The sequence below is a fragment of the Hyalella azteca genome, unplaced genomic scaffold (assembly GCF_000764305.2).
Source record: "Hyalella azteca isolate HAZT.00-mixed unplaced genomic scaffold, Hazt_2.0.2 contig1556, whole genome shotgun sequence".
Lineage (NCBI taxonomy): Eukaryota > Metazoa > Arthropoda > Malacostraca > Amphipoda > Hyalellidae > Hyalella > Hyalella azteca.
In genome coordinates this window covers 109176-124020 of record NW_025931865.1, presented here as the reverse complement: position 1 = coordinate 124020, position 14845 = coordinate 109176, and the positions used below count along the sequence as shown (strand labels likewise).

Below are 14845 nucleotides of genomic sequence, written 5' to 3'. Positions count from 1 at the left end.
CTTGCATACTTAACTTACTGCAAATGTGTATCATATCCTCTCGACTCCCTTTGCTTATTTGTTTACAACTTAACTAAATTTATGAAGATTGCGTGCTGATTATTATTTGTAATTTACTAAATTTCATTACTTATAACGGAATTTAGCCCCCCTAGTCCGTGTATTAATTAGGGCTATTATTTTCTCCCACAGTTACTGCTGGCCCATCTCATGCTCCCTAATTTACATAGTAGTTTATTCAGTACCTCACTTCTTGATTTGCATCTAGGCTCTAGCTTACCCTTCAATATCCACCCTAGTTTATATCTAACAATTTGAGCTGTTTTGACCATTGTTTGGTACATTTAGAAGAACATTGCCACTTGCTAAGTTGCTTGTTTGTTGTTTACGCACAATACATAATTCAGTCTACTGGTATTTGCTGCTGTTTCATTTTACTCATCACCACTTTAGTTACAAGGGCCTATACTTTCAAAAAAAAGTTAAGAGATCGTAAGTTCATCAGCCAATCATTGACGGCCTTTCGAGCCAAATCCACCAATCGTAGACAAGAAAATAGAGCGTAAGTACTTGAGTTCACTTAGTGAGTTTTGAAAGTATGGCCTAAGGTTGCCAGAGACATATAAAGTGGGTCCTTCAGACTCCACCCGCATCCACGCGCCGGCAACAATATAGGCTGAAAATTTTGGTTCCAATCTCCAAACTAATATTGATCTGATGTTAAAATTTCTTTCAGTCATACAAAATCAGTCATAACTACGAGTGTAAGATACAAGGTCTCGATTTTCATACCAACTTCTACTCAGGAATCAGTGTTCATATATATAAATGATAAATAGAAAAAATTTTATCGTTTAAAATTGTGTCAAATTGGTATCGAAATACCGATACTTTGATATTATTTGCTGCTGCGTATAGTTTGTGTTGCGTATAGTTTATGTTGCTGCTGCGTATAGTTTATGTGGCTGCGGCGCATAGTTTATTTTGCTGCTGCGTATAGTTCGTGTTGCTGCTGCGTATAGTTTGTGTTGCTGCTGCGTATAGTTTGTGTTGCGGCTGCGTATAGTTTGTGTTGCTGCTGCGTATAGTTCTCGTTGCGGCAGCTTACATTTGTTTTGCTGTTTTGAATAGTTTGAGCCAACGCTTGGGTGCAAGGCAACCGCGTCGTTGATTGAATCTCCTCGGGTTAAATAAAAAAAATTATATCTTGGTTGCTCAAATGTTGACATCCAGTCAACAGTTTCCAATGATGTCAAAAGGCGTTGTTTCGCCGTCATGCTGCAGCTGTCGGATAGTTTGACGCAAATTATTCTTATGGGTCAATTTCTGGAAAACTTGTCACCGGTCAAATTATCAAACACAAAAATGCAAAATTTTTTAGCAACGCTGTTTCAATCACTGATGTTACTAAGCAAAAATCTACATAAGAAGACTTAATAATATGAAACCAAACTAATCTTCCCTTTTGAATTGATCTTGCCTTTTCTTCACTCACCGAGTTGGCAATTAGTAAAAAATATAATTGATTATCCAGGTTTTCTTCTTGGCTTGATCAAACGGTGCACTACGATATTGCATCAGGAAAAGACAAATTTCAATGGCCTTTTTTAACAAATGTCGAAATTAAGGCTTTTTTATCTCAAAATCCAGACTACCTTTAAATAGGTTATTTCTTACATTATAGGAACAGATTACTTTAATTAGAAAAATGTTCAAAAAATTCAGCCTGTAGACGTAAAAAAATTATTATCGATCGTTGAGAGATCAATATGAATATTGAGTAATACGTTGGTAAAAAGTTTTAAAAATCATGTCGAGTCACTAAATTTCAAGTAATTATTTGAGTAAGAAGCCACTGAAAAAATCGATGAAATTCAACATTTATTGTCCAATTCTCGGTGTTGATGCGATTCCTCTTTCTTAATTTGACTCTGATCGTAATTTACGTATGCTTAGGTACAATAGGCCTAGTCTCTTCTCGGCCTAACTTTGAGAATATCTAAAGAGAAAAATGCGTAAACCTTCACTGAGGTATAGAAACTCTAGTAATTAATGCGAGTTATTGGAGATAGAAAGACCTAAATGAATAATGTTTGATAACTAGATGTACAGAGTCTTGGCACGGACCGGATTGAGTCACAGGCCCATACTCTTGACATGTTAGAAAAATGTTATAGTTATACAACTCTCGGATCCCAAATTCTCTATCTCTGAATGGGAGTGAGATCCCCGAATATCTTTCAAGAATGTACGGCAGTCTGTCTCTTGACATGTCCTCTCCTACACCATGGCAACAAATTGCAGTTACCGAAATTTATATAGGATGATATCATGTTTGAGAAAAGATTCACAACGAAACGAGTTTCTAACAAAATTAATATTTGAGAAATAATATATTCAGTCGTGCCTTCTTGAAGTCCATTTCAGATTAATTCCATTAACTTCTACGAGAAAATAAGATATTCGAGACTAAATTGGGCGCTTCTGTAAATTCGACGGAGATGAACTAATCTATGGATTCATTTCATAATTTCATCGTCCAAGTGAGCCTCAGTGCAGAACAAACTTCATACCATTACTGGAAATGTTTACCTTCAACCTTCAGTTTTGGGAGGCTATTGTGAAAAAAACTGTACAGTAGACATTTATGGAAGACTTAATAATCCAATTTATAAAGTTAAAATTTAAATTTATAATATAAATTTAAACAATTTTTATATATAAATAAATTTTTATAAATACAATCAAAGTCAGTAGGTTGAGAGAGGTTCAAATAGCAAACGTCAAAACTATAGAATACAAGGTAGGTGCGCTGTATTGAAACTAATAGCTAAAGAATAGGAAGTTGTGTCTATATTCCAGTACAAGTAAGAACCGATATTAGCATAAACCAGGCATAAGGCGACAGAAAATCAGATGTAATAGAATAAAGTAGATACGCAAAGGAAGTTTGAGTCCTACACACTTATGTCTAGAACAACATTGTATCTTAGTCTATAAATCGTGTTTTTTTCTAAAGTAGAAAATAAAATCGCAATTGTTGACCGCCGGTAACACGGAGACGGTTTTTATCATTTGTTATTTGATACGATTAACTTGTATTTCACCGAGAACAAAGTTGAACAACTTTAAAATATAATTTTTATTTTTACTGTCCCGACTTTGATTTTTAAATTGTGAATGTGTAGCCTTAGCACCTGAAAATTTGACATTTTTACATTGTAAGTTTATTTTTTGTGTTTTGTTATTTGACCCAATCGAAAGGGTGTCAAAGTAAAGAAATAATCAAGGAAGCTTTTATTTTAATTTATTCAACGAGATTTTGAGTTTGATTTGTAGTTTATTTGCTTACTCGTAATGCAGACAAAGTTCAATCTTTTAAAAGCCGAATCCCAAAATGCAGAATACGTAATCAAGAAGTTAAAGGTGGCGGGTTGAGAGAACACGGTGACGAATGCGTGACGCAGAAATAAATTAAGGCCGGCAAGTGTCAGGATCCTAAATAAATTTAAATTATAAATCTTCAAAAATGCTCGGGTAAACAAATTCTATTAAAATAAATGTTCAAAATTTCACTTTTGTTCAGAAAACTTTATGAACAAAAATGACATGAATGTGAATAACGAACAGCTTCAATCATTCAAACGTCATTCCCATAGCAGTTTAAATGCCCAGTGTGGTGATCACTTTATGAAGGAAGTATAATTGGAGGAAAATAGCGGAGATCAGTTTAAGGGGTGGGAAGTTGGACAGGGCAAATAGGAAGAACAGTTGAAGGTTTTGATGCTTTGGAAGTTTGAGATAGATACCTAAGGCTAATGTTTGAATAATGATCTTTGCAGGTAGCGTAACACAGTGACTCACTATTTGAGCAAAGAGCACAAAAAATTGAATCGATTGATTTAATTTAAAATTATTAATAAATAAATTTACAACATGAAAGCTTGAATTTGAATTAAACTAGAATTGTAAGCCTTAGACTATGTCCAACTTCCAAGCAGATTAAATAAATGAATTTAGTACACCAAAAATATAACAAAACGAAATTCACACCACATTCATACAAACCGAGGAACAGAGAAACATGTTTATAGCAATATAGTAGAAATACTAGGATGTTGATGCTTGTAAGTTGTCAATCGGTTAAAATGGCTGATATAATATATAATAGCTGATATAAATGACAACCGGCAATGATAACTTCAGAAATGGCAATTTTTTTAATCAAGATTTGAACACAATAGGTTGTCACTGGCGGCTCGTATAATTTAATACAATCTAATACTGATGGACTCCTTAAGACACGCGGCAGAACACCCGATAAAGACTAATACTTATTCTTCGGATAAAGTTAGTGAAGCGGATTCAACAAGTAAGATAATTCCGTTAATAATAGGTCCTATAAACAAACCCTAGCCTAATACAAATTGACGGCAAGGAATGATGAATTTCTCAAGCTTGATTCATTCGGAATTTTCAAAGTATATTATAATGCGAACTAAGATCATTTGACATTCTTTTTAGGATAAGTTTTCCAAATTTATCCAAAATAAACATCTCTTAACGTTTAACCGTCAAATTTCGCTACAAATTTTGCGATCTCTTTTTTGTTAAAAGTTACTCTTTAAACACAGACTCAAAAATGATACCTCGCAGCACAAGGAAGACTTTCATCCTCGTTTTCGCTAACGTAAAAAAAACTTAACGCGAAAAATTCTCAACATTTTTTTCGCGAACGACGACAATTAAAATGAAAATCGGGAGTCCGGAATAACATCGACCGGCACAAAAACACGTCAATAAAAATTTGTTAAGAATGTCAACGAGGCTCAAGTTGCGCAATAATTTTCATTGAAGCAACTTTGAATCTCCGACGAGAAGCGGGCGAGTGACCATGGAACAAAAGATCACAGTAAACTTGGACGTAAGGACAGCAAAAATAGGTTTGTGTGGGAGAAGTGAAATTAAATATTTGTTATTTATTAAGAAAAAGGCTAAATTTATTTACACCTAAATGGTGTTTGTCATTGAGAAAGGCATCATAGTTGAATATACCTATCCATGAGAAAATTTAAGAATAGACGTATTCAGTTTATTTTAAATGCAAAAAACTATGCGTTCAAACATTTATTGCATAAATTGATATTAAAATTTTAATGAGCTGTAAAGAACATTCATCAGGTCAATTTTCTTTTCTTAGATGCCCTCAAAATTGAGGAACATGCAGTCATACATTTTAAGAATCATAAATAATAATATTTTTAATAAATGCAATAATATTTCTGCATGTACTACAAAATTTTAATAAAATCCCAGGGACAAATGTATGTACTTTCCCCGGACAGGCTCCTCGGTTCTGAAGAATGGCGTGCTTTACAATAGAAGCAACGCGCACGGCGGATAAGAAATTGTCCTTTAAATCATAATTATTATGAAAAAAATTAAAATTACACAACTAAATTATAATCATACATTATCTACGTAAGCAGCCTTATATCTAACTTTCCGTATATTTTATTCACAAGTCAAAACAAGGCTGCCTTATTAAAAGCATGCCAAAAGTGTTTTTCCATTCATGGCCTACATATGAGGACATTCACTAGTAACATATATACTTACTTCGCAGTATACATCTTTAGAGGTTATTGGGCTACGGTTTAATCTAGGTCAATAGGCAATGGACGTACAATATTTATGAGCAATCAACACGAATCAATTTCCATTTAATTTAGAAGCAAATTTCCATTAGAAAAAAACTCTACGGTTTACGTGACCTACATTTAATTACTTTTTGTAAATCTTCCTAGATTAATTTCAAGTCATAAACATCTAAAAAAAACTGATACGAATCAAGGTTATATGCTAGTAAGTTATCACGTATGATGTTGTTCTTCTTTTGTAGCATAATTGAAATAATGTTTAAATAGTGATGAAAATAATAAATAATAATTTATGATAGCAGGACAAAATGGATTCGATGAATTAAGAAGGTTCCAAAGACATCATTTCAACGATTTTTGTCAGTGCAAATCATGAATCATAACAAACGTACTAACGAATGACTGATTTCATTCAATCTTCATTTACCGAAAAACTCTACTTTGCAAAATCGCAGAGAATCATTCACTAACAATGCATGTGTTAAGCTGAAAAAATCTCTAGTTTTTGCAATCTCGTTCGTTTATCCGCTAATGGATTTATAATGTAAAATCAATGAATGATTTGCGTGATCTATTACTTGCTGCACGCACCATTAGCTCTGCTATTTATCGTGTTGAAACACCCAGTCTTTGGTACTCAATTTCCTGATTGACTCAGCAATTCAAATGTAAATAATCGACACTGATTTTGGGCTTCCAAGTTGGAAGCATGAAATATTGAATAAAAATAAATGGATCTAAAAATGGATCTAAACGAATGAATAAATTTTAATATAATTTAAACTAACTGCGGAATAAATTATAAACTGAAAACAAATGTTGAAAAATGTTGTAGGTATTATTTTCTCTCCCAGAATATAGTGAAATCTTGGCGCAAGTTGTTGGCATTCTTAAATTAGTTCATAGGAGTTGATTTTAAAAATTATTACTCACATAATTATAACGAAGTTATATGATAATTCGTAATTGTAATCGAATAATTTTAAATAGCCTCAAAAAGATCATCATTCTCACCCTGCAGAGTGAGCATACCCTTGACAGAGGAATGACTTGAAGTATTGATCATAGTCGCCGGTGTCTCAGGCTGCCATAATTGATGCAGAGTTCGTAGCGCGGTGTCGCGCACGTCACTTAACGTTGCCGGGACTACGCGAGAAAACATCGCGCTGCCCAGCGGCCGACGGCGCACTGCGCGACGAGGTACGGCCGCGTACGCACCGCGCACGATAAGCTCAGGTCTCGCTACGTCCATTTGGCCTGCAGATATTTTCTGTTAAATGTATTCGTTTTTGCTGGTAAGTATCGTTCTATTATCATTATCATCATTCAATATTGTTATAATTCAATATTCAATATTATCGCTTCCTTGCGTGAAACTTTAAGCTGTTCAGATAAACAACTTTTTAATGTTTTTGATGTGCGTCAAATAAATTAATAATTATTAATGATATATAAATATGTAAAAACTCTGTATAACGTAGGAATCAATTGAAGGAAATTCGAAAAATAGCCATTTTTGCAATAAATTTTCAGTCGCCGCACAAGGAACAGCCCACCATTCAATGAACTGCGTATCGGTATCAAAAGTCAGGGAAAATTTTGATTAAAATTCGAGGATGCATTGCAAGTTTTTTATTTCAACAGCGCATCGCGTTGACTGATTGCGAAATATTTTGTTAGAATTTGTTGCGTTTTAAACTTCACTCGCTCCTATATATTAATCACTTCAGCGTTCATATTGATGAATATCTAAAAATACGCATGGCTTCACCGTATGCATTTTCATTGCGTAAATATGCTATGATGCATTTATTCTCATGTTAATAATACCCCAAATTACATCTTTTATATAGTCATATACACGCAGGAACTGAGAAAGATAATCAGCAAAGCTTATTGATTCAACACGTTAAAATTTATCGAACTTAGTTTGAACGCTTGAAACTGAGTCGCCCACACGGATGCTATTGGCAATATTTTTGGTCTTTTTAAAATTTACTTTTATACTGCATTTTCCCTAAGCGAGCATTTCAACGTGCCAATATTTTGCATAAGTTTATTCGAGAAGTATTGTAAGCCGAACTCGAAGCGACTCATTAAAAGCTTTAATCCACAAGAACGCAATATTCTGAAACAAGATACCACCTCTATATAAAATACAAAGAACGAAATAAGTGGATATATTCATACATGAAATGTCAAACGTAGAGCGGCAAATTGCTGGATACTTACAGAGAATGAGAATAGTAGTTAACATTGCAAGAGTCGAGCCAGTTCTGCCGATAGTCGATACTTTTCGATCATAGTAACTTACCGGAATTCACTACGGTACGGAATACTATGAACATATGAAGACTACCCTAGAAACTTCACGACAAGAAGCATCATGACTCGTACCCAGAAACCGAACTTTTTCGAGTGATCATCATTTCACACTAAATAGAGGGCAAAAAATTCGCTTATTCAAAATTTTTTCGCTTCGCTGTTCGAGGTGATTTGAAAAACTTGTTCGCATGATAAAGTTCGTTCTTTAGAGACCAATGTAGACTTGGCTTGCCGCTTAATAAAATATCACAAGAAATGTTCTCATTGTCATGTCACTCAAACAAATATCACCAGAAATTTATTCTTTATCATTTCACTCAACTAAATATCCACGTAATCATGCTTATTGTCATGTCACTCAACTAAGTATCCACGTAAACATTTTTATTGTCATGTAAATCAATCAAATAACGTCAGAAATGTATTTATTGCTGTGCCATTCAAACTCTTATAACTAGAAACATATTTTTCAGTTCTAAAGCACGGCCCTCGTTCTGACCTCAATTATGGTCATTTTTCACATTGTGGAAAGGCATAGGCATGAATTGAGTGAGAATGATTTCAGGGACCATGCCATCATATCGATCATGAGTAATGGTGACATAAAGTTGCCAATTATCGATTCCCTACTCAACAATATGCGTTCCACGGCCTGATGAGTGGGTGGCAAAACGTGATGGGTTGTGAGTACTTAACAACATAGTGTAGGGTTGTGAGTACCTAACAACATAGAGTAGGGTTGTGAGTACTTAACAACATAGTGTAGGGTTGAGTACCTAACAACATAGTGTAGGGTTGTGAGTACCTAACAACATAGTGTAGGGTTGTGAGTACCTAACAACACAGTGTAGCCTGTGTAGGGTTATGAGTACCTAATAACATAGTGTAGGGTTGTGAGTACCTAACAACACAGTGTAGCCTGTGTAGGGTTATGGGTACCTAACAACATAGTGTAGGGTTGTGAGTACCTAACAAAAACTAAGATTGTTGCCGAGATGGTCGATTACGTAACTATTAGGTCAAAAGGACAACAATATAATATATTTTTTCGCATTTTTTGCTTTAAAATTATAAATAGAAGGCATTCCAGCCAACCTTAGAGTGCCGGCTCTCTAGCTCTCGAGTGCCGGCATCTAAACCTCGAGTGCAATCACTCTAACCCCTGAGTGCCGGCACACTAACCCTTGATTGCCGGCGCTCTAACTCTTGAGTGACATCTCTCTAGCCCTCGAGTGCCGGCACTCTAACCACTCCATTATAATCACTCTAACCCTCGAGTCCATCACTCTAACCATCGTAACCAGTGAGTGGCAAAATCAGCGACTGGAATGCTGTGTCCAAGCCCCACACTGAGCCTAGCAGCGAAGTTGATCATGGATTGCAAAAGTTGAAGGTACTGATCGTCGCCTGCAGGTCATGGAATAGCTAACGGTAACATGCTAACGGTGAATAGCGGACTGGGCAAATATCTAACGGTAAAGAACTTACGTTCAATTGCTGCATAAATTATGTCAAAATCTTTTCAAAAGATGAAATTCATTCATCTCAAGCGTAGAGCAACATTTCCTTAGGATAAATTATATTCTCTAGAAGACTTCTCAGGAATTATGAAAATATTCTTCTCAATTTCATTTACAAATATATTATTGGTTCTGTACCAGAATCGATACCCGTTGCAACCATCATTTTTCAGGAGGCAACCAGCATTTATCATGTATTCTATTTTAAACTTGGAAGAAGTACTCGCTACGAAAATAAATTAAAGCTATGAAACCATAAGCAGAGTGTGTTCAGCGGGTGACGTTTTAATTAATTATTTTAATGTCTATCAATTTCCTCTTATTGAGTATTTGTAGGAATGACTTACCTGACATTGAATTAGTATTTTCTTTTGAAATTCCTATCATTCGGCGGAGACTTACAGTGCGAAACCATGCAATTATGGTCAGTGTTGCTCACTTCACCTTAATTCAACTGTGTGTGACTCAAAACGTTTTCCAACAGAAGGCGAGGTTGATACTTCATGTATTCAATTATATAACTTATTTAATGAGGAATAGCTCATTAATAGCAAAAATTAACATCGTTACCCAAACCTTCAATTGTTTCATGTCATCATAGGTTCCAATTCAAATTCATATACGATAGATTTTCATCACGGGCATAAATCTAGAACTGATTAAAAGCCAATGGATTTTTTGTTCCAAATCAAGAAATTCGAATCCATGCATTACGAGCTCTCCAATTTAAAGATCTGGTCAAATAACCTTGTGGCGAATAACGCTACCAAATCGGCATCAAGAACGACAATTTCATCGCTGCTTTGTAAGCAGAGCAGTGCAAAGCTCTCGGTCACCTGGAGACGTGACATTATAAACACGCGTATCTATGATACCAGTCGTGTCCCCCCAGCCTCAACCCACCTCCGTTTGAAACGAAGTCGTCGCGTGAGACTAAGTGGCATGAGCGAATGAGTAATGAGGGTTGTGTTCACTGTGTGTTATTGTGGCATGCTGGGTGAAATGTGGCGTGGAAAGATGTGGCATGTATAATGCCAAATGGTACAGGGGGCTGTGGCATGTCGCGTGATACATGAGGCGAAGCGTTCTGTCGTTAACATGCCACTTGACGCGTGAAGTTGTGGCACATACCGTGCCACATGGCACATACCATGCCACATGGCACATACCATGCCACATGGAATAGAGATTTCGGATCGACCTAATCGATGCACGGTGGCAGCTGACATGTTAGTGGAGCCCGTATTTCATTATAATAATCAACTTTTTCTAAGTTATGATTATTGGCATTAAGTTTGCGATATATTCATGTGCATATTGTTGATTTTTATAATAATTTTTCATTCCATTGCTTCAATATTAAATAGACTTGATATTCAGGGAAGATTAAAGATTTACAATTATTCATTCGTTCGTGCCCGAGACCATTAAAATGAATGACTAAGTGTGTTTGGAAGTTAGTTTATCTGAAAAATACAATTATAATTATTCTTTTAAATCAAGACTTTTACCTGCGTAAATAGCAAAAGTTTGCAGCTGGCCAGAATCATTGAAACAACCTGAGGTCAAATGTTCAGTGCTCGGTGAGGGACAGAAAATGTTATTTTTTGACATTCAAATTGAAAAAATTGATATCTTTTTAATGTCGGCGATAAAATCTAGTCACATAAATTGGGGCATCTAATTGTGAGTCAACGCAGTGCGTTTATTTCGACACGTGATGTACTTTTGACTGATGTAATATTCACAAACTAGGCCTAAATTTTCACATCAAGCTCCGTGGCGAAATTAATTTTTTTTATTGCATCTAAAGTTTAATTCTCAATTAAAAACAATTTAAACTAAAGAAAACTCAAATTAATTTATATATAACGCTATTTTAATTTTTTTTTCTTTTTTAAAGTTGACACTTCACTCATTAATCTTAATGACCCTGTGCTCCAGTAATTAGATATATAATTTTGAAGCTGGTACATTACGGTTTTTTTCACTCACGACATTGTTTTTACCCGCGTACGTAATATCAACTATAGGAATCTAGAAAATAATGTGGTTTAATAACGGAATGAAATTTTAAACGGAATATTCAAGAAATCCACTTCCCTGGATATATACAACATCCAATCTACACAGTATTTCAAATTAATATTGAGGTGGCACTGCCCTCCTATATATGTATCAGTACATAATAAAATGCCTTTTTGATTTTGAAGTAGCACATTCTCCGCGATTCAGTGAAACCAAATCGTGCATGTTCTCTTCATTAACGCGTAATTGCGATAAGCGATCTTTGCTTGATAGCTTTCTAATGCCACATTTGCATTAAATTATGGTAACAATTTTAAAATTAAAATCTTCCTATAAGCACTAGATTTCGGGCAATTTATATTGTACCTGACACAATTGACTGATAAAAAAGAAGGGATGCCCGTTCATCATACGTTGTCACATCAATCCACTGTTCAGCAAAAGAAAAATTCGTTGTTACATTGCAAGTCACGAAATATTTCTCGATCAACTATTTTGACAATATACTATAACGGCCATTAATACTTGCCATAGGCAAAATTCAATAGTCAGACAGTGCAAGGGAATCGATATATATGTTTCTCGTTGTTCTTCGATTCATGATTCGGGAAATTCTAATCACTTTTTCCTCATTTGAGTAAACTTTTTATTTCCTCAGCCAGCGCCAAGGTATCGGACGCGAAATGCACGGACCCGCTGCCGACAATGGCGTCGGCGACCAGTACGTTGGCCGTGGATGGTGAGATGATCGTCTATACCTGCGACAGCAAGCAGTTCAACACCGGAGACTCGGCCGTCGTGGTGTACTGTGTGGACGGCAGGTGGCAGAACACCACTGGCATCACCTGCAGTCAGTAGTCTAAAGGCCTAACAATTTCATTACTATTGAACTTATACACTTCTATTTGACTTATTACTACACTTGCGCTACGTTCGCGAGTCACTGAACATAATTTTTCCTAATAATGTACAGTACATACCATTGAAGTAGTCCCTACTAGTTCATCAATTTATCTGATTTTATTGATAGTTTACCATGCTTTTCAAATCATTATATATTCTTATCCAATATAGCACATTACTATTTCATCGGGTCTCTCATTAATTAGTCAATTATTTTTATATGTTGTTATTATTTATTTTCAATGGTATTTGTTACTTAACGCATTCGTGCCATTTTCCCTCAGCTATGACCGATGTAGGAGCTTGCACTCCTTCTTCGTTCTCGCCCGACGACACCTCTATGGTAGTTGACAAAAGAGACACCAATTTCGCTACACTAAAATGCGCGAATGAAACCCTCAAGTGGCTCTCGGGCGAACCTAGAAGGCTGACCCAGTGCCGAGCTGGGACATGGACCCCCATCATGGACCTGTGTGATCAAGGTAATCATCTAAAATTTAAATAACATTATTTCAGAATTGTTTCACGCAATTTTAATCTAGACTCAGTAGCTTACGCTATAATTTTAGGCTACTCTATTTAACATCGTCTGAAGTTTACACAATAATTCGATTACGTAGAATTCACCTTTTAATAATTTAATTAATTAAATGCTTGGAACACACATCAAATTTAACATATCGGAAATTATTTTCAATTTACACATGTAGAGACCTTACGCTTTCCATTGGTTCCCGCCATAGCTCCCAGTGATTATAATATAATCGTGTATATCTCTCGTCTAAGCCTCGACTAGTTCACACCACGTTGTCATTAACCAACAGTCTTTGTGAAATATCCGAACAACAGCATTTTAGACCGTCTTTAGTGAAGCTTGGAATAAAAATCGCTTGAAATTAATTCTGAAAAACTGCGAATTTATTTCAGTTATTACTTCAACAATCTCTAGACCTCGTCAAATGTTCCTCTATAGCAACTAGAACATGAACAATGAGTCAGTGCTTGAACCACAGCATGTTGCTCGACATTGAAGTTTTTGTCAATGCTCCATTACTTTGGAACGTAAAACAACTTAAATTTATGGAAATGACGATGTTCGTATATGTACTTCAATGCATTCAATTCAGTGATTCTGCAATTAATGAATAGTAGTATGATTTCCTCATCGATTAATTTTCCGGGTTCTTGGTCGTTCGTTAAATTCTTCGTAAAACTTTTCGAAATTCATCATGAACATTGTCTGAATTCAGACAACAAAAAAAGTATCGCAAAATTAAAATACCCCCAAAAAAAGAAGCATAATTATATTTTTTTGAAATACATTGTCCGTTTTTGGTCACTGTAATTGAAAATCGTGCAAATTTAATAATTATTGTGAGGGTTATCTAAATAAACGATAATTTAATAATATGAATGCAGTTAATAAACGTTATTACTACGTTATTAAATTAAAAAACGTTATTACTGCGCTCACGCAGCTTGTCCGATACCGCGTGACTGTCACGAAGTGGAAGAGCTCGGATTCAACAGGTCTGACTTCTACATCGTCGTCCCTACCGGCCAAACGTACGACGCCAGCGTCAAGGTGACGAACTGAATGATTATATTGTTACTGCTTATACCTTATATATAATTAGTATTCGGTATTGACTGTCTTTATTCGATGAATGCATTAGGGTTAAGCATTTAACTCCTTTCTAAATGTGACGTGCTGCCTAGAGATGATTACAGCTAATAAGTTATCTTATTTTTAATAAGAGTTCGGTATTGATTTAGTGTTCGAAAAGTGCATTAAGGTGCAGCGAATCCGATACCGCGTGACTGTCATGAAGTGGAACAGCTCGGCTTCAACAGGTCTGACTTCTACATCGTCGTCCCTACCGGCCAAACATACGACGCCAGCGTCAAGGTGACGAACTGAATGATGATTATTACTACTTATACCTTGAATATAATTAGTATTCAGTCTTGACTTACTGTGTTCGGTGAATGCATTAAGGCATGGTGAACTGAACATTGGATCTACCATTTAACTCCTTCCTAAATGTGACGTGCTGCATATAGATGATTACAGCTAATAAGTTCTCTTATTTTTAGTATGAGTTCGCTATTGATTTAGTGCTCAAAAAGCATATTAAGGTGCAGCGAGCATAAAAAAAATACTTCAGCATTTAGCTCCAGCATTAATGTGACGAATTGCATAGAAATGATTACTTTGACCACAACGTTCCATCAAGAAAAAAGACGTTGGAATAACGTTTAATTAATGTTAATAATTTTATTCAAGTAGTCGGTATTGATTATTTTCCTAATTATTAATGATCGATAATTATAATTATAAGTGCATTAGGATGTAACGAACAATCCTCTGCCTTATAGCATTCGACGACATTCATTTCTAACTAGTGG

The 14845-nt window shown here is 35.4% G+C and overlaps 1 protein-coding gene across 1 annotated transcript in view; it reads left to right on the top strand.

Annotated features, from left to right (window-relative positions):
- Positions 1–14845, top strand: part of LOC108677953 — a 59310-nt gene that overhangs the window by 39103 nt on the left and 5362 nt on the right. The window contains exons 2-4 of the mRNA XM_018166271.1: positions 12192–12383; positions 12721–12918; positions 13915–14021. Coding sequence (XP_018021760.1) covers positions 12192–12383; positions 12721–12918; positions 13915–14021 — 497 coding nt within the window. The remainder of the gene's footprint in view (positions 1–12191; positions 12384–12720; positions 12919–13914; positions 14022–14845) is intronic.